The 22174-nt window shown below is 24.1% G+C and overlaps 11 protein-coding genes across 11 annotated transcripts; 5 read left to right on the forward strand and 6 right to left on the reverse strand.

Annotated features, from left to right (window-relative positions):
- Positions 1–455: 455 nt before the first annotated feature.
- On the forward strand, positions 456–1097 carry SRAE_1000326200 (Hypothetical protein; the record flags this gene model as incomplete). The annotated part of the gene is made up of 2 exons (XM_024650432.1): positions 456–796; positions 836–1097. The coding sequence occupies 2 exons, from the start codon at positions 456–458 to the stop codon at positions 1095–1097; spliced, it is 603 nt and encodes a 200-aa protein (XP_024504210.1).
- Positions 1098–1452: 355 nt separating this feature from the next.
- On the reverse strand, positions 1453–1800 carry SRAE_1000326300 (Thioredoxin-like fold domain-containing protein; the record flags this gene model as incomplete). The annotated part of the gene is made up of 1 exon (XM_024650433.1): positions 1453–1800. The coding sequence occupies one exon, from the start codon at positions 1798–1800 to the stop codon at positions 1453–1455; it is 348 nt and encodes a 115-aa protein (XP_024504211.1).
- A 137-nt stretch (positions 1801–1937) lies between these two features.
- On the reverse strand, positions 1938–2474 carry SRAE_1000326400 (Adenylate kinase isoenzyme 6 homolog; the record flags this gene model as incomplete). The annotated part of the gene is made up of 1 exon (XM_024650434.1): positions 1938–2474. One exon carries the CDS (start codon positions 2472–2474, stop codon positions 1938–1940), a length of 537 nt encoding a protein of 178 aa, XP_024504212.1.
- Positions 2475–2577: 103 nt separating this feature from the next.
- On the reverse strand, positions 2578–4943 carry SRAE_1000326500 (Protein of unknown function UPF0568 family-containing protein; the record flags this gene model as incomplete). Its single annotated transcript, XM_024650435.1, has 3 exons — positions 2578–2954; positions 3582–4888; positions 4933–4943. 3 exons carry the CDS (start codon positions 4941–4943, stop codon positions 2578–2580), a joined length of 1695 nt encoding a protein of 564 aa, XP_024504213.1.
- Positions 4944–9443: 4500 nt separating this feature from the next.
- Positions 9444–10938, forward strand: SRAE_1000326600 (Hypothetical protein; the record flags this gene model as incomplete). The annotated part of the gene is made up of 2 exons (XM_024650436.1): positions 9444–10158; positions 10199–10938. 2 exons carry the CDS (start codon positions 9444–9446, stop codon positions 10936–10938), a joined length of 1455 nt encoding a protein of 484 aa, XP_024504214.1.
- An 85-nt stretch (positions 10939–11023) lies between these two features.
- On the reverse strand, positions 11024–11938 carry SRAE_1000326700 (Acyl-CoA N-acyltransferase domain-containing protein; the record flags this gene model as incomplete). Its single annotated transcript, XM_024650437.1, has 1 exon — positions 11024–11938. The coding sequence occupies one exon, from the start codon at positions 11936–11938 to the stop codon at positions 11024–11026; it is 915 nt and encodes a 304-aa protein (XP_024504215.1).
- A 206-nt stretch (positions 11939–12144) lies between these two features.
- SRAE_1000326800 (Acyl-CoA N-acyltransferase domain-containing protein) lies at positions 12145–13796 on the reverse strand (the record flags this gene model as incomplete). Its single annotated transcript, XM_024650438.1, has 2 exons — positions 12145–12962; positions 13385–13796. 2 exons carry the CDS (start codon positions 13794–13796, stop codon positions 12145–12147), a joined length of 1230 nt encoding a protein of 409 aa, XP_024504216.1.
- Positions 13797–14072: 276 nt separating this feature from the next.
- SRAE_1000326900 (Kelch repeat type 1 and BTB/Kelch-associated domain and Galactose oxidase, beta-propeller domain-containing protein) lies at positions 14073–15833 on the forward strand (the record flags this gene model as incomplete). Its single annotated transcript, XM_024650439.1, has 2 exons — positions 14073–14392; positions 14432–15833. The coding sequence occupies 2 exons, from the start codon at positions 14073–14075 to the stop codon at positions 15831–15833; spliced, it is 1722 nt and encodes a 573-aa protein (XP_024504217.1).
- Positions 15834–18004: 2171 nt separating this feature from the next.
- Positions 18005–20026, reverse strand: SRAE_1000327000 (Sodium-dependent dopamine transporter; the record flags this gene model as incomplete). Its single annotated transcript, XM_024650441.1, has 2 exons — positions 18005–19930; positions 19967–20026. 2 exons carry the CDS (start codon positions 20024–20026, stop codon positions 18005–18007), a joined length of 1986 nt encoding a protein of 661 aa, XP_024504218.1.
- A 934-nt stretch (positions 20027–20960) lies between these two features.
- SRAE_1000327100 (Serine/arginine repetitive matrix protein 2) lies at positions 20961–21346 on the forward strand (the record flags this gene model as incomplete). The annotated part of the gene is made up of 3 exons (XM_024650442.1): positions 20961–21050; positions 21100–21272; positions 21316–21346. 3 exons carry the CDS (start codon positions 20961–20963, stop codon positions 21344–21346), a joined length of 294 nt encoding a protein of 97 aa, XP_024504219.1.
- Positions 21347–21399: 53 nt separating this feature from the next.
- On the forward strand, positions 21400–21792 carry SRAE_1000327200 (Hypothetical protein; the record flags this gene model as incomplete). The annotated part of the gene is made up of 1 exon (XM_024650443.1): positions 21400–21792. One exon carries the CDS (start codon positions 21400–21402, stop codon positions 21790–21792), a length of 393 nt encoding a protein of 130 aa, XP_024504220.1.
- Positions 21793–22174: the final 382 nt, after the last annotated feature.

Consider the following 22174-nt stretch of genomic DNA (forward strand, 5'->3'; position numbering starts at 1 on the left):
TTAATTTTAACTTTTAATTTATTGTGTTTTGTTGTTTATTTTTATCGTCCCACTACAAAAAATATTTTTTTAAATTAATTTTAAAAAAAGTATATTAGTTGATTTTTTGAAGATGTGAATTGAGTTTGTATTTATTACCAGAAGCCAACTATTTTCAATCACATTGTAACAACAAACAAAAATATTTAATCTTACTTGTACTTAATTTAAAACAAATTTGATTATTGTTAAGGTATTTTTTTTTTCATTAAAAAAACAGGTTCACTATTTTAAGATTATTTTAATATTTTAAATTATTTGTTATTTTGTAGAAAAAAATATTTCAATGATAAGAAAATTTCATATACATATATATACAACATTCCAATATATTTTGCGCCATTTTAACTTTTCTTCTTTACTTCTTAATATTATTCTCTGTAATCAATTTTTTTTTGTTCTCCTATTATTTTATAATGGATTCAAATAATATTTCATGTACTGATATTAATGTAGAAAACCATGATAAATATAGTCTAAAAAAGATAGATAATTACCAACCAGAAGATTCTGGCAGTGATATGGATATTTCTGATGATGAAGCTGGTACAATTTGTACACTCCAAGAAAAAGAAGTTTTTTTTAGTGATATTTGTACTATTGATGAAATTATTGATAGAGATAAGGAAAATTGTCTTAGTGAATGTGTTAATAGAAGGCAAACATTAGATTTAAGTACTATTTTAGAAGATGTACCTTCTAATGGATTAGAAAAGTGCAATGTAAAAAATAAGACTGAAACTTCCCGTGCAGAAAAGTAAGTAATTAGTTGTTTATTTTAATTTATTTTATATAGAGATTTAGAAATGTCTTTTTTAAATAATGAAATTGAAGCTTGTAAAGCTATTTTGAAAGATGATGAACTGTTATCAGATAAATTACTAAAATTATGTGAGAAAAACAAAGATATATTTAATGAAGAAGATAGAAGTTACATTAGCAATGGTGATATTACACCTTTCGAAGTTTTGGTACAAAATTTTAGAAATATGAAAAACCTTTTGGAAATTTTAAATAAACGTAAAGATACTGAACAAAATATAAACGAAACTACTTAGTAATTGGATTTCCAACATAGATAAATTATTCAATTAAATTAATTTTTTTTTGTAAATTATTTTTAATGTGTTAGTTTCTAGTTATTATATTTTTCTTAATTTTTGAAGAAAAATAATTTTTAAAAACACAAGAAAGAAAACTAACGTAAATGATTTCTTACAATCAGACTGTTCCTTTTTTATAAAATTTATGAACTTCTAATGAAGTGAATGCCTGGTTTCAAGGTTGTTTTTTGAATAAATGATTATATTTTCATTACTAGCAAAATTTATTGTCTTTAAAAAGTTTTCAAAAAAAACTAAAACATTTTCTACAACTTATTTATTGTCTATATTTATTTAGAAATTGGTATTTTTATTTTGAAATAACTCTACTAAACGTTTTTAATAAGTCTGCAGGAGGGAAATTCGCCGTATGAAATTTATACTTTTGACCATTGGTAAGTTCTGTTAAAACGAATGGATCTCCTCTATCATTACGAATTTCTGGTAAAATTTTAACAGATGGATTGGTTTGTCGTACATTCATTGACGATACATGAAACCAAAATTGACGAATAGATTCGTTTTTTGGATGAAAGGGATCTAAAGATACATGTATCGTTTTAACATTTTTAAAATCTAATTGTTTAACTGCTTGGGCAAGCCGCTCATGAGGGAGCCATCGGACGCCTTGGCGAATCTTTGTCCACATTTGACACATTGTATCTGGAATTATGAATAAAGAAAATTAAATTATATGGGATAATAAATATGATAGCGTGTAACACTATGATAAAGTATCTGACAACAATAAATTTAACAAGCAAAAAACAAACAAAATATATTAGTTATTAAAAATTATTTTTCTTCTTCCCATTTTGAAATTAGATTCTTGACTTTTTGCAAATTTTCTGCTTGTTGTTCCTCTGTTTCATTAATAAGCTCAAAAACACGATGTTCAGCATAACTTTCTTTTGCCTCTTCTAATATTGTTCCAAATATCTCACATTCAATATTTTCTGTTATCTTTTTTTCTGAATAGCCACGTTTTTCAAGACGTTCAAATAAAAGTGTATTATTACAACGCAATACAATAATGATATTAAAATAACGTTCTGGAAAGAAATCACAACCATGGTGATCCACAATTATACCTCCTTTTTTTGAATTCATTTCATCCTCAATAAAATCAAGTAACTTATCTTCATCAAGAATGTACGATTTATATTCATTATCAAAACTCGAATATAGTTGATTTTCTTTAACTATCTCCCCGATATTTATGACATCAAATCCTAGGTCTTTACCTAATTTTTCACAAAATGTAGTTTTGCCAACACCTGGTGTTCCTGTCACCAAAATGTTAACTTTTTCACGCTGATAAGGTTGAGTCATTTTTTTTATTTTCTTAAAATATGAATTGTTATTATAAAAAAAATTAAAAATATGAAGAGTTAAAAACTCAAAAATAATTTGACTTCTGATAAATAATTTATTTTTAAAATCCAACTTTAGCTAAACTCATATTTGTTTTAGGATCAGCTGTCATTATTTGTGCCTTGTTAATTCTTTGATTTACATACTCTTGAATATCTCTGAATTGTTCTAAATACTTTAATCTAACAATTTTTGCAAGCGTGTCAATTTTTTTATTCCCACTGGTCTTCATTCCGAGGGGTACTTCATCAATTGACATAACAGTAACTCTGTCGTTTTTTTTTGGTTTTTGTATTATATTCTTTAAATATCCTTTTGACTCAGCATTTTTTATATAAAAATATAAAATAGATATTGTTTCTTCTTGTGTTGATCCTTTTGGTAATCCTAAATTCTGTGCTAGACTTTCTAATTCAGATGCAACTATCTTCTCATCATCTAAAAAAATATGAATATACTTAACGTAAACTTACGTGGTGATAATGTCATTTCAGTTTTTCTCTTTAAAGGATTCATAATTTTAAATAACAAGATTTTTGAAATACAACTGATAATATTTTTGTTTCTCTTTTTAGTACACACAATTCCAACGTATGTACAAAACTTTCGTGACACGATATAGATGTGGAGTAATTAGTGAGGAAACATCTTTATAGACTATTTTCTATATAAATGTTTCATCATAAACTCTAAGTCAATTGGGAGTTTTTTTTTTCAAGTGTTAAAAATCTTACGATTTGTTATGTATTCTTGAGACAACACAAATATTTAAATAAACAAAATTATTGTCTGTTCTAAATAGTTTATTTTAAAGATTCAACAACATCGAAGAATAAAAGTTTCAAATTAATATAAGATTTAAATGTTGAATATTAGAAAAATTTATTAAATAAAATTTGATTTACATTCTGTTCATTAAAACTTGTTAAATATATCTGAACAATGTATGTACTTATAAATTAATAATATTGAAGATACAATATCAAATTTGAAGATTGGTAAAGAATAATTAAAAAGGGTTAGCGACAAAAATTAGTATCTTAAGAAGGTAAAGTTAAGAGATACAACATCCAGAAGATTGTTTTTCTGGTTGTATCTCTTTCTTTGGTTGAGATTTGGTAGCCTCGACTTTTGGTTTTTCTGCCTCCTTAGCAGAAACTTTTTGTTCAACTTTATTTGGTAGCGAATTAACCTTGGTATCCTCATTTTTAACTTCAACTTGTGTCTTTGTGATTACTGGTGTTTCAGGTTTAGTGATTTTATGTTCACTAGGATTAAGTGTGGCAGTTTCCTTAACAGCGTTATGTGTGGTATCTTTAGGTTCATCTACTTTAACCTTCTCAGGAATACTATCCTTTACTGGAATAATGTTAACACCTTTTGAAGCTTCTTCTTTAACCTCATCTTTTTTACCACAAGCTGTTTCTGATGGAGCAATATGAACAAGTAATGGAGCAGCTTTCTCTGTTCCTGATTCAACAACCTTAGGCTGAACTACATCAGTTGAAGATGAATTAAGTGATGCAACGTCATTTGATTTTAATTTATTTTCACATAACTTATCATTTACATCAGATTTTGGCTTTTCTTCTTCAATGATTTTTGGTTTCTCTTCATTAACATTTTCTGTAGTTAAAGTGACATTAGCTGATGGTAACGTTTCAACCGAAGATGGAGGAACAGGTTGAGGTGTTGATGGCGTTTCACTTACACCTGGAGCAGCAACTGGAGTTTGTTGAACTTCTGTAGCAGTTGGCTGAACTTGTGGTACTTCTTGAACAGATGGATTTGGTTGAGAAGTCTCATTTATAGCTGGTGCAGCAATTTGTTGGGGTTGATTAGCAACATTTGCAGTTTCAACAGCTGATGAAGAAACGATTTGAGGTGTTCCAGTTGAAACGGGCTGGACTTCTGTGCTAACCGGGACAACATTTGATGGTTGTTCCTGAGCAGATGATGTTGTTAAAGAAATTTCATTTGATTGGTTTTTTTCATTGCTAACTATAGCTGGTACTTGTTCAGTAGGAGTAATAACTTGTGGATTTTCTGTGGGTGCAGAACTAGAAGCCTGTGGTAATCCTTGAATATTTAAAGTACCAAGTGCTTGATTTAATCCACTTATGTTTAAGTTATCTTTTGGCATTGAATGAGGACCCTGAGAAACTTCTCTAGCTGTTTCGACATCACTTGTAGGATCATTAGAAATATCAGCTAATGGAACCTTATGACTAGGTTTTATTTCTCTAGCAGTTCCAACATCTTGACTTTCTTCTAAATTGCCATCCAATTTTGGAATAAAATCAATTTCACGTCCTGTCCCAACATCACTTGATTCCGATGATGAAAGCTGTAAAAGATGAGTTCTTGATTTTCTAAAATAAAATGACAGATTAAAGTAAAATTGAAATAAACTTACCCAGAAGACATAATTACAATTTAAACTACAATGATTTAATAAAATTTTTAGAAAAGATCTTTTCTATTTACTAAAATATTATAAGAAAAATTTAAATATAACAAATATTTTTAAAAATTTGATTTTTTAAATTTTAAATTAAATAATTAAAATAACGTAAATTAACAATTATATAGAATATTGTTTGACAAATTTAATAAATAATATTTCATAATAAAATGTAATTGTTAATATTTTAACTATAAAAATTATTATTTAAAACATGATGAAATAAAAAATTTCGTCATTATCTTTTAACCCCATTCTATCTATAAGGAGGTCTAATGTATTAAAAATAATGGTCATATAATTTAATATAGAGATGTCAAAAACAATAGATAAATTACAAGCAAATTTGATAATCAAAGATCTATAAAATCTATTCTTCTTATTATTTATTTAATCCTATGAATAACATTTAAAAAGAATTTAATTTATTAAAAAGTTAAGAAACGGTAATGTTATAAATTATACTTTGTTTTGTTTGTGAACTTTGTTCAATATGTTATTTTTTGGAACCACAAAATATATTAATTGTTTGTTTTTTATTTGATTAAAAGTTTATTAATTTAATATTCCTAGTTTCAATTTCTGTATCCATTATGAGGGATATTTCGTTGTAAGGGTACGTTCACAGGGCTATAAAACCCCCAAAATGTTTACAATAATCAGCGTTGATCGATAATGTTAACTAAAATCTTATCTTCTAAATACTCTCTCTTTCTCTCTCTCCTAGTTTATGTATATCACATAACTTTTTTACCAATTACTTTTTTGTCGTATCAGTATAACCCAACTCTTATAAGAAGAATGTTGATATAGAGTGTTAAACGAAATGACTACAAATTTGAAATCATGCTTCACAGGATCTTTTCTGTAGTATGCTTTTCTATGTGTTGACGCAAAGTCAATCACACCGAAGCGGTGAGGATTAGATACGGCCTCCCCTCCTGAGCGTGAAGACGCGCTTCAATCTCTTCTATGAGGTTGTTCGCTTGATGACCGCCAGGAGGACATTTTGCCCTCTGATGGAGGGGAGGCGTTATGAGCCGTTTTTTTTATCTGACCGAGTATGTTGATATATCAGAAATGATGTAATTTTATTATATTAAATGATATTCATTTCGGATTTCTTTTAGACGAGGTTCTCCCTCAAAAAGATTTTTTTTTTAATTTTCATAGTTTTTCTAACATAAAAAAACGTGGGGAATCAGATAAAAAAAAATTAAAAAAAAACAATTTGGTACTTTATGGTTTTAATCCCCCATTTTCCGTTTTTTTTTGCATTTTCAAGCATTACATGATAAAGCGTAAAAAATATTATAAATTAATGAAAAAAAGGTAATTGATTTTTTAAAAAAAGATAAATAAAAGGTAATTGATAATTGAATTTTAATAAATAATTTTATAAACAATAAAATTTACTTTTTTTAATAAAAAAAGGAGAAAAAGGTAATTACTATTTGATTTGAACTAATTACTTTCATAATATAGTTAAATAATTTTTAGCTTATCATCAATTATTTTAATCATTTTTGCTTATTACATAAATAATTTCTTTAAATTTCTTTAAAAAATATTTTTTTTAAAATTTTTTTATTTTTTTTTTTTAAATTACAAAAGGGGATTGGAAAGGAATCTCATCCTTCAAAAAATAATAAAAAAAAATGAATTTTGAAAGAAGTTATGACAAATAGAAAATAGGGGAAGGGGATAAAACCGAACAGTACCAAAATTTCTAATACAAGCGTGCTCATAAATAAAGCCATTGTTAATTATATTCAAAATTCATCCCATTTGAAGAGCTATCGAATGGCTGCAGTGCCATTCTCAAATTAAAAAAAAATAATTTTTTTTCTTCACAATTTTTAAAGTAAAGTTGGTAATCTAGAATATTTTCAGTCAATTTCTGAATCTCTGAAAATAATTATGTTATAGCTATGAAAATTAATAATCTGGATCCACTTTTGAATAGAAATCGAATGAAACTAGTCCCATCTTCATAGGATAATTATTTGCTGAAATACTGAAAAGTCGGGAACAATGAATATTTTAGAAAAATTTCCGCCTTTGGTCATATCTTGCTTCAAAATCATGATAAATGCAATCAGATTTCTGCAATCATCTTCTAATGAGTTTTCATATAGGGTCTACGTTCAAAATATTTTTATACCTTTAACCACTTTCGAGATATAAAAAAATGGTGACAATGGATTACGCGCGAAAAAGTACCAAGCATTGTATTTCAAGAACGGTTTAATATTTAAAAAACTTTTCAACGTAAGGTATACCTAAAATCACAAATGAAGCACAGCGCATCCAATTTCATAGACCTCTGACTTCATTAACTTGAGTTATCACTAATTTCTTGAAACTTTTTTTTAAACATATTTCTTATCATAACTTCATTTTTAGAAGTCCTATAAAGTTGTAAATAGGCTTAATGAATTTTTCGTAAAAAGTTGATCTAAAATAAAGTATTTATTTTTAAAATTTACAATATTATCATAAAAATCATGATTTACAAAAAAATATTCCACAATTTCGCCCCTCAACTTTGAATCCATATAACTCCTGAAATTTCAATTTTCAAATATTGTTGATTATATTCAAAATTCATCCCATTTCAAGGGCTATCGAATGACTGCAGTAGCATATTCAAATTCCAAAAAAAGTTGTTTTTCTTTGTTCACATTTTTAGAGGTAAACTCGGAAATCTAGAAAATTTTCAGCCAATTTTTATATTTCTAAAAATAAAAATGCTATAGCTATGAAAATTAATATTCTAGACCTACTTTTGAATAGAAATCGAATGAAACTGGTTTTAGCTTCATAGGATAAGTATTTGCTGAAATACTGAAAAGTCGAGAACAATGAATATTTTAGAAAAATTTCCGCCCTTGGTCATATCTTGCTTCAAAATCAAGATAAATGTAATCAGATTTCTGCAATCGTCTTCAAATCAATTTTCATATGGGGTCTGCCTTCAAAATTTTTTTATATCTTTAACCACTTTAGAGATATAAAAAAACGGTGACAATGGATTACGCGCGAAAAAATACCAAGCATGGTATTTCAAAAACGGTTGATAATTTAAAAATATTTTCAACGTAAGGTACACCTTAAATTATGAAAGAAACACAGCGCATCAAGTTTCATGGTTCTGTGACTTCATTAACTTGAGTTATCACTAATTTCTTAAAACTTTTTTTTAAACATATTTCTTATCATATCTTCATTTTTAGAAGTCCTATGAAGATGAAAATAGGCTTAATGAATTTCTCGCAACAAATTGATCTAGAATAAAGTATTTATTTTTAATATTTACAATGTTATCATAAAAATCGAGATTTACAAAAAAATATTGCACAATTTCCCCCCTCAACTTTGAATCCTTATAACTCCTGAAGTTTTAATTTTTGAATATTGTTGATTATATTCAAAATTCATCCCATTTCAAGGGCTATCGAATGAATATAGTAGCATATTCAATTTCCAAAAAAAGTTGTTTTTTTTTTTTTAATTTTTTAATTACTTATTTTTCTTTATTTATTTATTGTTTTAGTATAATTTTTTTTTATAAAATCAACATTGTAATTATTAAAAATAATTATACATATGTATAACATTCAAATATTCAAAAAAAATTTCTATTGCATTAGTGACTTTAAAATTAAGTCAAATAAATTTCAGCTGTGTCTAACATTATCAAAATTTTTCCAATCTCAGTACAAATCAGCTTCAGCTGAAAACTCGTGAAATTCTTGTAAATGTCAGACGCACCTGATGATTAGTTTTTTAGTATAGTAAAAAAATAACTTTTTTCAGCATTTATTAAAGAAATTGCATTTATCTAATAGCTCTTGATAAAATTATGAATTTTGAAAATAATCATAACTATATTGTAAACAAAACTTGAAGATTTATGATGAGTTCAAGTTAAAGGCGAATGTGCATTCAAAAAATGATATTATATATACCCAATGATTATTTTTGAGATTATTTACAATTAATTATTTTTTAAGTGTTATCAACTACAATATTATATGTAAATGCTGAAAAAAAGTGCTTTCATGACATTTATTTTTATACAGTTTTTAAAACAAATTTAGGAAAAAAAATGTATAAACAAATAATTTATAATTTTTTCTACCATTAATAAATTAGAAGACATTAGTAAAATTCAAAAATATTAGTATATAAATTTTTCATATAAATTTATATTTGGAGTATTTGGAGTAGAAAAAATTAAATGAACATGAATATGAGTAAACATGATTAAATTAATATTTATTTCCTTATTGTGAATTTTCATCTTCCATAAAAAATTAAAATACTATATTCAAATTTATTAATTTGTCTTCTGTTATATAAAAGTGATTTATTTAGCATATTTTTTTACATTCATATTTTAAGGAAATAGTTTATCGGTAAATTTATCGTTTAATTTTCCAAATAATAAAAATTTTACAATGTCAAAGGAAGATGTTAAAGCAATTCAAGAATTTTTTCCTGAGATAGATCAAAATTTTCCTTCAAATCAAAATGAAAGTAATGAAAATGGAAACCAGGTTGAAGTATCACATCATCAAACACAAGTCGATGCCTATCAATTAAGTGTTCAACCATATTCTCAACAAAAGCCTAGAACAATATTTACAACTGGAATTACAAAACCATCTGGACCAGCTGGTAGAAAGCCAAGAGCTATGAGAACAAAAAAAAATCGTTTATTGACATCAGTAACATTGAAAAAGCTAAAAGAAATTGTTTCAATTGAAAATAATGATCCAAATCTAAAATTATCTTCTCAACAAAAAATTAAACAACAGCCAATATATAAAAAAATGCCAAAACGTGTTGTAAGAATTGGTAACCGTTTCCGTAAAAATGAGAAAGATGAGAATTATAATTATGATTCATATATTAATGATAATGTGATTAATGAACAAGAAGAATTAAGAAATGAATTATTAAAAGATGAAATGATAGCAATTAAATGTGGAAGAGAACCAGCATATCGTCAAAGTAGATATGAATTGGCAATTTTTCAAACTTCAACAATAAAAATAAATCCTCTTTTTTTGATGGCTCGTTGTGTTGATTGTCATGTTGATACACATCTAGAACAACGTTACTTTAATTTTGTTCTCCCATATAATCCAGTTGAATGGTTGAAATCAAATGGTAAGTATTAATTTTTTTTTATTATAAAAAAATTTTTTAGATAAAGAAAATTTAGCAAACTCCAAAGTAAATGAAAAATTTAATGTTCTTAATAATTTCATTTTTCAAATACAAATACAAGTTCCTTTTGATTATATTTCAAAGATCGAACCACATTCTAAACATGTGGTAATGAAACTTAAATCTTGCATTGAACCAAATTGGATTGATCTAAAAAACAATTCTGGTGGTCTTTTGTCTGGTAAACTTGGTGAAAAACTTGAAATGGAAAAGAAAGTTAATAATACAGATTTAAGAGTTCATCTGGAAGATGTTAAAGCTGGCCTATCAAATGTAGATGTATTTGAATTTACTTTTATCAAAAAGAATATGGTTTGGTTTAATCATCTAATAAAAGTTGATTTTAGATTTTTTAAATATCTTATCAATGAGCAAGGTGGTGACAAAACAGCTATAAGAAGAATTTTAAAAGAAAAGATTGAAGATAACTGTCCTACTAGAAGGGTTAAAAAATCTTGTAATAGATCTAAAATGGAACATATGTCAAGAAATTTTATGCCTGTATCATTTCCAAGTAACTCTTCAAAATATTCTATGACATTTAAAGTTTCTCCTTTAAGTAAACCAATTAATGGCAAAAGTTATCTTATTACAAGTCTAGACACAGGATACAATCTAGCAGTTGCTTTTCCAGTATTAGTTGCTTTTATTGATCAAAACTCATTTGAAAATATTCCTGTAAATATAATTTTGGATGAAAGTATTAAAAAAATATTATAAGAAATTTTTATTATAAGTTTGATATAAGTTGTAATTTTTTTTCTTTTATAATTAATTAGTATTAAGATACTAATAAATTTTTAACTTAATTGTCTTTAGCTATCACTTTTTCAAGATTTTTTTTTGAAAAAACTGTCCAATATATATCAGTATCTTGTTGTATACTACTAGGAATTCTTCTCCAATATCCTGATTTTCTTGTATATTCAAGAACATATTTTCTATGAATAGAAACCCCTTTTAATGGAATAATATTAAGTAATTTTTTATTAAATTTTGATAGACTTTTTTCACATATTGTTCCTAGACCTTGTTTTCTATAATCAGGGAATGTATATTGATGAGCTAGAAAACCATAACCATCATTATGAATAAATGATACAATTTTATTAGATTCTTTATCTTTAATGCATACATTTGGAAATTCATTAATTCTATTAGTAATACGATTAATATCACCTCTACCTTTAAATAAATATACATTTACCATCATTTCTGAATCTTCTGGTGATAATTTATCAATGATATATTTTTCTGGAATAATTATTTCTTTATCAATATATTTTTCATAACTTTTTTCATCTATATAAAACAAAATTCCACCATCATCAATTAATATGTGAATAAAAGGAGTTGTTTGTACAAATAATTTACGAAATGATATCATAAATTCATTGGGACATGCAATGCAAAAATCTTCTTCATCTCTGAAAAAAGGTAAAATTTCTATAAATAAATATTTTGCAGCTTTTTCAGATTTTTCTATATCAAATATATTACTTTGCATATGAAAATATGGTTTTCCAGATTGGAGAATATTTAAAACTCCATATGCAATATAGGAATCATCAAATAATTTCCATCCAACTACTTTTGTAGTCGGAGACCAACAATTTAATTCTGATTTTAGACAAAAATATATAATTGCAAATTTAGGATCTCCATGTAAAGTATCAAGTATTTCTTGATAATCATTAATTGAAAGTTTATTAATTAACATAGTAGTAAAGTTTAATATGATAACATTATTAAAAATTTAAAATATTTATACTTTTTATTACATCATTCTGACAAAAGAAAGAAAATGATAAAATTGATTATAGTAAAAATTTTACACATTCATACTTTTTGTCACATACTTTTGATAAAACAAAGAAAATAGTAAAATTGATCTTAGTTAAAAGACAATTATAGTTTAAAATTTAATTAATTATCAAATATTTCTGTTTTGTGTTTTTCATTTTTTGAAAAAAATGTCCAATAAACATCAGGTTGAGAAAAATCTTTATTAGAAATTCTACTCCAATATTTTAATTTTTCTGTCAATTGTAAGACATATTTTCTACTTAATGATACAGCCTTCATTGGTATTACACCCATCATTTCTTTATTTAATCTTGATAATTCTATTTCACAAGCTGTTCCAAAACCACGTTTTCTGTAATCTTTAAAAGTAAATTGATGAGCTAGAAAGCCATAGCCATCATTATAGTAGAAACTTGCAATTTTATTAGTTGATTTTTCAATAATTCCAACACTTGGATATTGTTCTAGTCTATTTGTAGCTAATTCAAGATCACCTTTACCAAAAAATAAAAGTTGATCCATCATAGTTTGAGCATATGATGGAGGTAATTGAATAATTTCAAATCCTTCTTCAATTGAAGGACCATTTTTTATATATTTTTTATAGTTCTCATCATTTATATAAAAAAAAGCAACTGGTTCATCTAAGTAAATATTTTTAAAAGATGATTGAGTGATAAAAACTTTTCTTAAAAATTTCATAAACATATTTGAACAAACAATACCAATATCTTCACATTCATCGACTAATTTTTTGATATCATTAAATAACAAATTAACAACTAATTCACCTTTTTCATTATTTTCATTTTCATAATCTGTTTGTATAAAAATGTATGGCTTACCATGTTTATGAATATTAAGAACAGCATAACAAATAAAATCTGTATCATAAACTTTCCAAGCATATAATTTTGTCGTTGGAGACCATTTATTTGCTGAAGATTTTAGACAGAAATAAATATTATTATAATGAATATTATTTTCAATTGATTTTAATACTTCTTTAAAATTTTCAGGTAAAATTTTTTTTAATAACATTTTAAAACTTTTGAAATGATATAAAATATAATTTTGTAAATGTATATATATTCAATAATTTGTTATATTAAATTTGTCCTTGAATCTTAATAAACTTTGATAATTAAAAATTTTATTATTTTATATAATGAATATAACATTTATAAATGCAATTAATTAAAAAATTTGTTAATTACTATACATTTATTATAAAAAAAGAATACAAGTTATAAGATTATTTTTTAGAAAACAAATAATAGTAGAAAAATTACTCCAATTAATATTACAGAAATTAATGACAATAAAATTGTAGCAATTTTCCATTTTATTAATTGTTTACTTTTTGATTTTAACAAAGATTCTAAAACTAAAGTTTGAGAATTTATTAATGAATCTGTATTTTCTGTACAAAGAGGATTTTTTGAATTATTATGTAGATTAACTAATCCTACTACATCTCTATGACTATTTAAATTAGTATTAGAATTTGTTGTATTTATTTTATTTTTTATTGGTGTTGTTTTTTTTAAATTAGTTATTTTTGAAGAAATATATTTATTTAATGATGTTGTAGAATCATTTTTTATACAATTTTTTTTTGAATCAGCAAAAATAGATAAAGAACCATTATTTTTATAAGATTCTGAATGATTTGTCAAGTCTGTTGGTGATGTTCTAGCATTAATTGAAATGTGTTTATCATTATTAATGTTTTCTATTTCAGGTTGTATTGATATGATCTTATCATCCATTATACATGTAGAAATTTAAAAAATTCAATTATAAAAATTATTCTAAATAAGATTCTTTTATTTTTTTTTGACAAAATTATTATATTCTTTTTATCTAATTTTATAACTAAAAAATATACCACCAAAATATTCATCTAATTACATTTCAATGAAATATTATTCAAAAAAAAGAATGGTAATTAATTTAAAAAATTTGCATAAAAATTTATTTTATTCTATTATTAAAAGAAAATAAATTTTTTCAAATTCTTTTAAAATCCTTTTCTGTTTCTTGGAATGCATATGGATTATGAATATATTATATTCCCTTATGATGATTTAACACATGATGTAGTTCTCATTAGTTGTAACAAACGTGATGCTGTTACAACAAGGTCAATAATTCTAGCTGTAGAATGGTTAAATTTATTTGATGCAGATTATCATTTAGAATTTAAAAATTATGGCATTTTTGAAAGACTTTTTATTTATACTGATATTCGTTATGAAATATTAAAGTGTATTACAACATTCTTACATGAAAGGAAATTGGTTTATAATAATATTGAAGAATTGGTTGAAGTTATAGAAATTAGTGAAAGATTCGATCTTACACAGTAAGTTTATTTTTTTTTGTTATTTAATAATTATTTAAGATTAATTAAAAGTATCCTTAAAAATATACATACAGCTAGTTTAAATAATAAAAGTTATCTTTTTTGGGGATGGAGAATTGGAAATAAATATGGTGATCAAAATAAAAATATGTTGTGGAGGGAAATTTTATATTATACACCAATAAATTATACTACCGATAAAAATGTTACAGCAGGTTTTGTTAATCTTTCATTTCCTGAATTGATTTCTTTTCTAAAAGATCAACGATTAAATGTACCTAATGAAAGAAAAGTTCTTGAAATGGCTTTATTTTGGTTTAAAAATAATGAAAAAATTTATGGAATAAATTATAATTATTTTCTTAATGAAATTTTTACTTGTTTTAGGATTCGCCTTGATATGGAACATGAATTTGCAGAAGAATTAATAAAAGATTACTATCCTGATATGACTTTATCAATGTTTCCTTTATTGGAATTGTCAAAATGTCGTTATCCAAGAGATGTAATGATACAATTAGGTGGTGTTAGAGAAAAAGGAGCATTAAATAGGATACAAATATTTGATACAAGAACTGGAAATTGGGTATATACAAGAGGTATCAATTTACCTCAAACAGTTGCTAATTTTTCAAGTGAAACAATTGGTTCAAAAATTTATATTTCTGGTGGAAGTAAAAATGATGTAATATCAAATGAGTTGTTTGAACTTAATACAACAACATTTACATGGAATAGAAAATCAGGAATGAATTATCCACGTTGTTTTCATCGTCTTCTTGCTTATAAAGGTAAACTTTATGCATTAGGAGGTAAAGCTGAAATAAGAGCTACTGATAGATTGACAACATTTGAAAGATATGATCCAGCAACAAATGTTTGGACAATTCTTAAGCCAATGCCTGTAGCAAGATCAGATTTTGGAGCATTAATAATTAATGATTGTCTTGTTGCATCAGGAGGATATTCTGGTTCTGAAATATTATCATCTTCTCATATATATAATTTTAAAACTGATGAATGGAGGGAAGGTCCTATTTTGACAATTCCAAGAAAAGGCCATGCATTAATACAAATAGATACTAACAAAATAGTAGCCATTGGTGGAGCTTGGCATGAAACTCGATTAAATTCATGTGAATGTGCTATAATTGATCAATATTATTTTGAAGAATTTCCTTCATTATTAAAAAACAGATCAAATTTTGGTGCAATATCATATAATGAAAAAATTTACGTTTGTGGAGGATATACATCAAATGGATTTACAAATGAGTGTGAAATTTTTGATGGAAAAGAATGGAAATATACACATCCATTGACTGATTCTTTAAGTTCAAATCATCTGGTTGTTGTAAGAAACATGAAATGTGTAAAAATGTTTTTAGATTGTCCTTCAGTTAACCTCAAAAATTTTCAAAGTGGTAGACATTATAATTAATTGAACTTCCAATCACAATGTATAAATATTAATAATTTTCATTCAACATACAGTTCTACAATATACCATTTAATTTAAAATCTTTTTAATAAATAATTTGGATGTATATTTTTTTTCCAAATATTTCATTAATACAATTATTTTGAATTATTTTTCTGTCTTGAATCAACATATATTTTTAAGTATTACAATGAAAAAAGATAAATTAAATACAAATAATTTTATTGGATACATTTTTTATAAAAAAAAATAATAAAATATATATTTATCTTTGAAAAATGTCAGGCTTTATTCTTTTCACTTTAGGTTTACATAAATTTATAACTTTCTTCTTATTAAAACAAATACAACCAAAATAAAAACGACAAAATTCATTTCGTCTAGATTTTGATAACAAAGAAATAGCTACTGGTTGAATTGAGGAATTTATACAAATAACGGCATAAAAAAATCGTCCAAATTGAAAAAGTTTATCATTAAAACAAAAAATTACAAGAAGTAATCTTGTAAATTGATAAAGAAACATAATAAATAAAGATAATGCAACAATTATAGCATATTGTATTAATCCTATTTTATTTCTTTTGTCATGTTTTGTGGTAGAATGAACTACATTTCTACTGTATACAATTATAATTTTGATATTTAATATAATAGTAATAATGCTACAGGTACCAGAAATGATAGAGAGCAATAAATTGTTAACAAAATTACTCCATTTTGTTGAACAAGCAATATAATAAATAATTAAGTCTGGTATATAAGCAATAAAATATTCTCCAAAAAAATTATGTATAAAAAATATAATAGAAAGAAAAGTTTGACAAAAAACTATTAAAATTGAAACTTTTTTTGTCCATCTAAATTTAAAAAATTCAGGATGTAGTAATGCACAATATCTATTAACAACAACAATAAGACATCCAAAAATTGAACCACATACTGCAATATATATAAATGGATGCAATGTTAGAATCCATGTTGCATTACTAAAATAATTAATTGCAATTTGCCAATGAAAAAATTTTTGTAAAATTAATATAGAAGATGATTGAATAAAATCAAAGATAAAATTAAAACAAAAATGAAATTCAAATGATGAAAAATATTTGTTTTTATTTTTCTTAAATATTTTAAATACAAAAAGTATTACAAACATTAAATATAGAAGATAACAGATACATTGAATAATCAAAAATATTTTTTCAAACGTTGGAATAGATACATTCAAAGGTTGTTTTATATTATCCATAGTTATTTGAAAAAAATAATTTGTACTATAAAAATATTGTATATATTATTTTAAAAATAAATTTTAAAGCTTTATTACTTTTTTTTTATAAAATAAAAAAAAATCTATATTTAAAAGTATAATTAAATGGTTAATTAATAATGTGTAATTATTTATATTGTATTTAGATTTAGATAAAATAAAAAAAAATATAATCCTTACATTTTTATTCATATTTTATTGGTGAATAAAAAAATAAATACTTTTATTAATTTTTTTAATAATTAGCTAAATATACACAAAACCTCTTCCTTCTTATATATATTAAGTTTTTAATTGTTTCACTTCAATATAGTTAACTTCTATCTTTTCAAGTTTATATGAATTATAAAAGTTTTTTTTTTTTAGTAATATTACAAAAGCAATTTTTAATAGTATTAAATGTTTTTAATTATTAAAATACACTTGACGGAAATTTGTCGTTAACTTTTAAAATTGTTTAAACGTAGATAATTTTTTTAATATCTTTATTTAAAACTTCAAAAAAAATTCTCAACATAGGATAAAGTAAAAAAATATAAATAGTAAGTTTTAGGAAGTAAAAAAAATTAAAATAAAAAGAAATATATGTTAATATAATAAATAAAAAAATCATGTTTAAAAATAATTATTATTACAGTATTTATATTATAAAAAAAAGACATCAATGATATAATTGCTTATGTACCAATTATTGATAAGAAAATTCAATAAAAAATTATTGTAATAAAACTTTTTATTAGTCATTTTATGTCTATAATAAATTAATCACAAAATATATTTTACAGAATTTACTTAAATTATTTTTTATTACAATCTTTTAATATTAGTATTCTTTAATTTTTTTATAAGTTTATTGTAAGAATGTGAAAAATATATATTTGAAACTTTTTGATGTTAATTAATTGAGTGACTCAGTTTTATTTGATGTGACAAGTTCAGTGGTATTATTAGAAGTCTGACTTTCTTCTACTTTTTTACATGTTGATTCTATATAATTAATAATTGGTGATGGTTCATAATTTTTAATTGATAATATATGACTTTCATTTGGTTTCAGTATATCAATAACATTTGTTTTTCTTTTTTTCCATGCTTCTGTGATTCCTCCAACAAAAATTAATATAATTGGAAGTGTTGCAACAATCCACCCAAAAAATACAAGTTTTTTTGGTGTTATTATTTTATATTGATCATTACCATAAATATATTCTTGACCAATTGATTCATAAATGCCAACAATTGATAATGTTAATAATACAAGTGGATTCAGATATTTTTGACAAAATGTCAATATATATCCTGAAGAACCAAAATATCTTGAAAATAAACTATTTCCTTGCCCTAACATTCTTCTAATGGCCCTTTTAAAATTATTAATTCCATAAAAATGTGTTATTGAGATGCATTCCATTGTTGCAACAAATAATACATTAAATGAAACAGCAAATGTATTTAAAATTTCAAAAATGTATATACCACTTTTTGTTGTTATTGGAAGACTTAATATATATAGTATAAATATTGAAATAAATATAGTAATAGTTTTGTATCTTCTTAATTTTTTAAAATTATCAAGAAATGAAGTTATGATACTAGATATAAAACATACAACTGAACTTAATCCCAGTGATAGTAACATAATAAAAAACAAAAGTGAAAATAGTACAGGAATTGAAGTTAATGCTGCTACTTCAGGATATGCTACAAAAGCAAGAACTTTACCATCACTAACAACATCATCTATTTGTTTTCCAAGTCGTTTTGCCATAAAACCAAGTATAGAAAATGTTGTTATTCCACCAAAAAAGCTCATAAAATTGTCAGCAAAAATAACAATTAATGAATCTTTAAATATATTATGTTTTTTCTCATTATGTGATGATAATGATAATGTCACACCAATACCACATGATAAACTTAAAAATAATTGTTCTGTAGCAAGTTTCCAAGTTTTGATAGTAAATATTGTAGAGAAGTCAGTTTTTTCATATAAAAAAAATTTAATTCCCTCACTAGAACCATCTAATTTAAGAGAATAAATAAAAAAGAATATCATTATTAGATATGGGACTGTTGATGTAACAAAAGCAACTTTCCCCATTATTTTGATTCCTTTAAAGACAATTAAATAAACAAAAAAATACACAATATTATAACTTATAAATACTTCCCAATTGATTTCAAAAATACTTTTAGAAAATTCACCACCAAATGTTAGAAGTTTTTTATAAAAATATTCCTCTGCAGCATATGTTATTTGTGTACCATTAAGTCCATTGTTAGTAAATAACATATTTCTATAAATTGCTCCAGTATAATTATCTGGTACAATATAACAAGTATTATTAAAAGTAATATAAGCATGGTTAGTTTCATTTGTACAAATTTTATCATCAACTGTTGAAACACAATAAATAGAATTCCATTCATTTTTACAACTAACAATAGTATTAAAATTTCCAGTAGCAATTTTTTGAATATACAAACATATCCATGATAATAATGGTACATAATACATTGTTGTAAATATTGATATACTTATCATTCCCCATCCAACACCTTGAAGCATTGGTACAATTGCTCCAAAAACCTTTAATGGACCTAAAGAAGTTGATTGCCCAATGGCAAATTCCATAAATAAAATTGGAAATCCAACAAGTAATGATAATGTTACATATGGTATCAAAAAAGCAGCTCCACCATTTTCATATGCTAAAGCAGGAAATCTCCAAATATTTCCAAGACCAACAGCAAATCCTATACATGTTAGAAGAAATTGAAGTTTACTATCCCATTTTTCCTTTTTATGACTTGTTGAAATATTCTACAAATAATAAACTTAATAATATTAAAAATTTACCTCAGCTGTTTGTGAAACATTACTATCCAATTTTATTGTAACATCATTGGTTTCATCCATAATATGATTTTTACCAAAATTAATTTATATGTTTAGATATATAAGTATTTTTTTGATATTTTTTAGATATTACATTTTTTTATAATAATCATATTTTTAATATTAACAAATTTAATTCTAATTACTAATAAAATATTTATTCTTATCAATTATACTTTTAAAATGCAAATTTTAGTTATTAAATTATTACACTAATGAAAAATTTAATTTACTGGAAGTTTTTTAATTTTTATCAATGAATAATTACACAAAGAAAAAATAAACTCATTTTTGATCCTCTTGGATCATTATGATACATTCAAAAAAAAAGAATAATTTATTTAATTTTTTTACTGATCATGTTGAATGTTTAAAAGTAAATTTTTTATTGTTATGGAAAAAAAACCGTTCGTTTTATTATCAAAAAATAAATGAAACTATTTTTGAATGATACCATTTATATATATAAATTCATTTTTAATTTTAATTTACATTAAATAATTATTAAAAAAATATGTTTTATTCTATAAAATAATATTTCTAATCATTGCATTAAATTTTTTATATTTAAAAATATTATTTAAAAAATTTTTTTTAATATGTTTCTTGAAATTCTTCGAAAAAAATTCTTACTATGAAGATAACTTCATAATGATTCTTTATTTTGTGCTTAAAAAAATGATTTTTTATAAAATTTATTAAATAACATAATAAAAAGTAAATGAACATTTATTTACAAAAATGAAACTTTACCAAAAATATAATTAGTCAAAATATGAGTAATTAAAAAATAAATTTTCTATGAAAAATGAATAGTTTCAATTTTAATATAATATTGCTTGTTATATACATTTTGGAATAACGTTTACAACAATTAAATTTTGTAATAAAGTAAACTTTGTATTATTTTTAATATTGTACTTAACTAAAAAGTTTATTAATAAATTTTTTTATCATGTATAATGGAATAGGCCTTCAAACAGCACGTGGTTCAGGTACCAGTGGTCATATTCAGACGAATATTGCAGGAACAAAATTTGTTCGGGTATGTTGTACTAAAAACTTTTTAAAATATTTGTTTACTTTTTTTATAGAAGCCAAAGAATGAAAATCTTGATAAAATTGTAGAAAAAGCTGAATATGAATTAAATAAAGGACCTAATTTAGAGTTATTAGAACATGAAAGAAAGCGACAAGTAGAAATTAAGTGTTTGCATTTAGAAGATAAACTTGAGGAAGAAGGTATTCCTGAAGATGAAATAAAAAAGCAAGTTTCTGAATTGAGATCTAAATTATTAGAGGAACTTCAGGCCGGAAAGTTTAAAGTTGATGATGATTTGAATATAAAAAATACCCATACAAGGCAAAAAGTTTTAAAGGAATCAAGAGCACGAATGAGAAAAGCTTTAAAAATTGATGATGAATTTGTTGATGGGACATGTTTAAAAAGTATGGCTAAAAAAGATGAGAATCAAGAGGAAGAAAGTGAAGATGTTATTGAAAAGGCAGCTAAAGAGAAATTGGATAAAAATTCTTTAAAAAAATTAGCTAGAGATATTTTGAAAGCTGAAAAAGAAACAAGAAGAACAGAGAGAAAGGCTAAAAGAGATGAAGAAAACAAGTCACGGAAAAGAAGTCGGGACAGTAGCAGAGAAAAATCGAGAAAGCGAAGACATAGTTCTTCATCTTCCAGTTCTGAATCATCTTCTGATTCTGATTCCGATTCCGATTCTTCTTCTAGTTCTGGCTCATCTTCTGGCTCTGAATCTACTTCTAGTTCTGAATAATTATATAAAAAGAACATTCTCAAGATTAAATTTTTGTCCCCAACGCAAATTCATTAAATTGAATAATAATTGTTGTTGACGATTATTGCTTACTTCATCCATTGGGATGATTTTTTTTTTAGCAGTAAAATAAATTATTGTTTAAGTTTAATAAAAATAATTTTGTTCAGTTTTTAAAAATAAATGTTTCATTTTGAAAACAATTTTAAAAAATATTACTAAATTATGTGATTTTAAAAAATATTACTAAATTATGTGATTTTAAAAAATTCAATTTAATGTGGGGCAATCTGAAATAAATTAAATTAGAGAAAGTTTAAATATTATGATTTATTTCAATTTTTTAAAAATATTCTTGTAAACATCTGATAAATATATAAAT

The sequence above is a fragment of the Strongyloides ratti genome (assembly GCF_001040885.1).
Source record: "Strongyloides ratti genome assembly S_ratti_ED321, chromosome : 1".
In the NCBI taxonomy this organism is placed as follows: domain Eukaryota; kingdom Metazoa; phylum Nematoda; class Chromadorea; order Rhabditida; family Strongyloididae; genus Strongyloides; species Strongyloides ratti.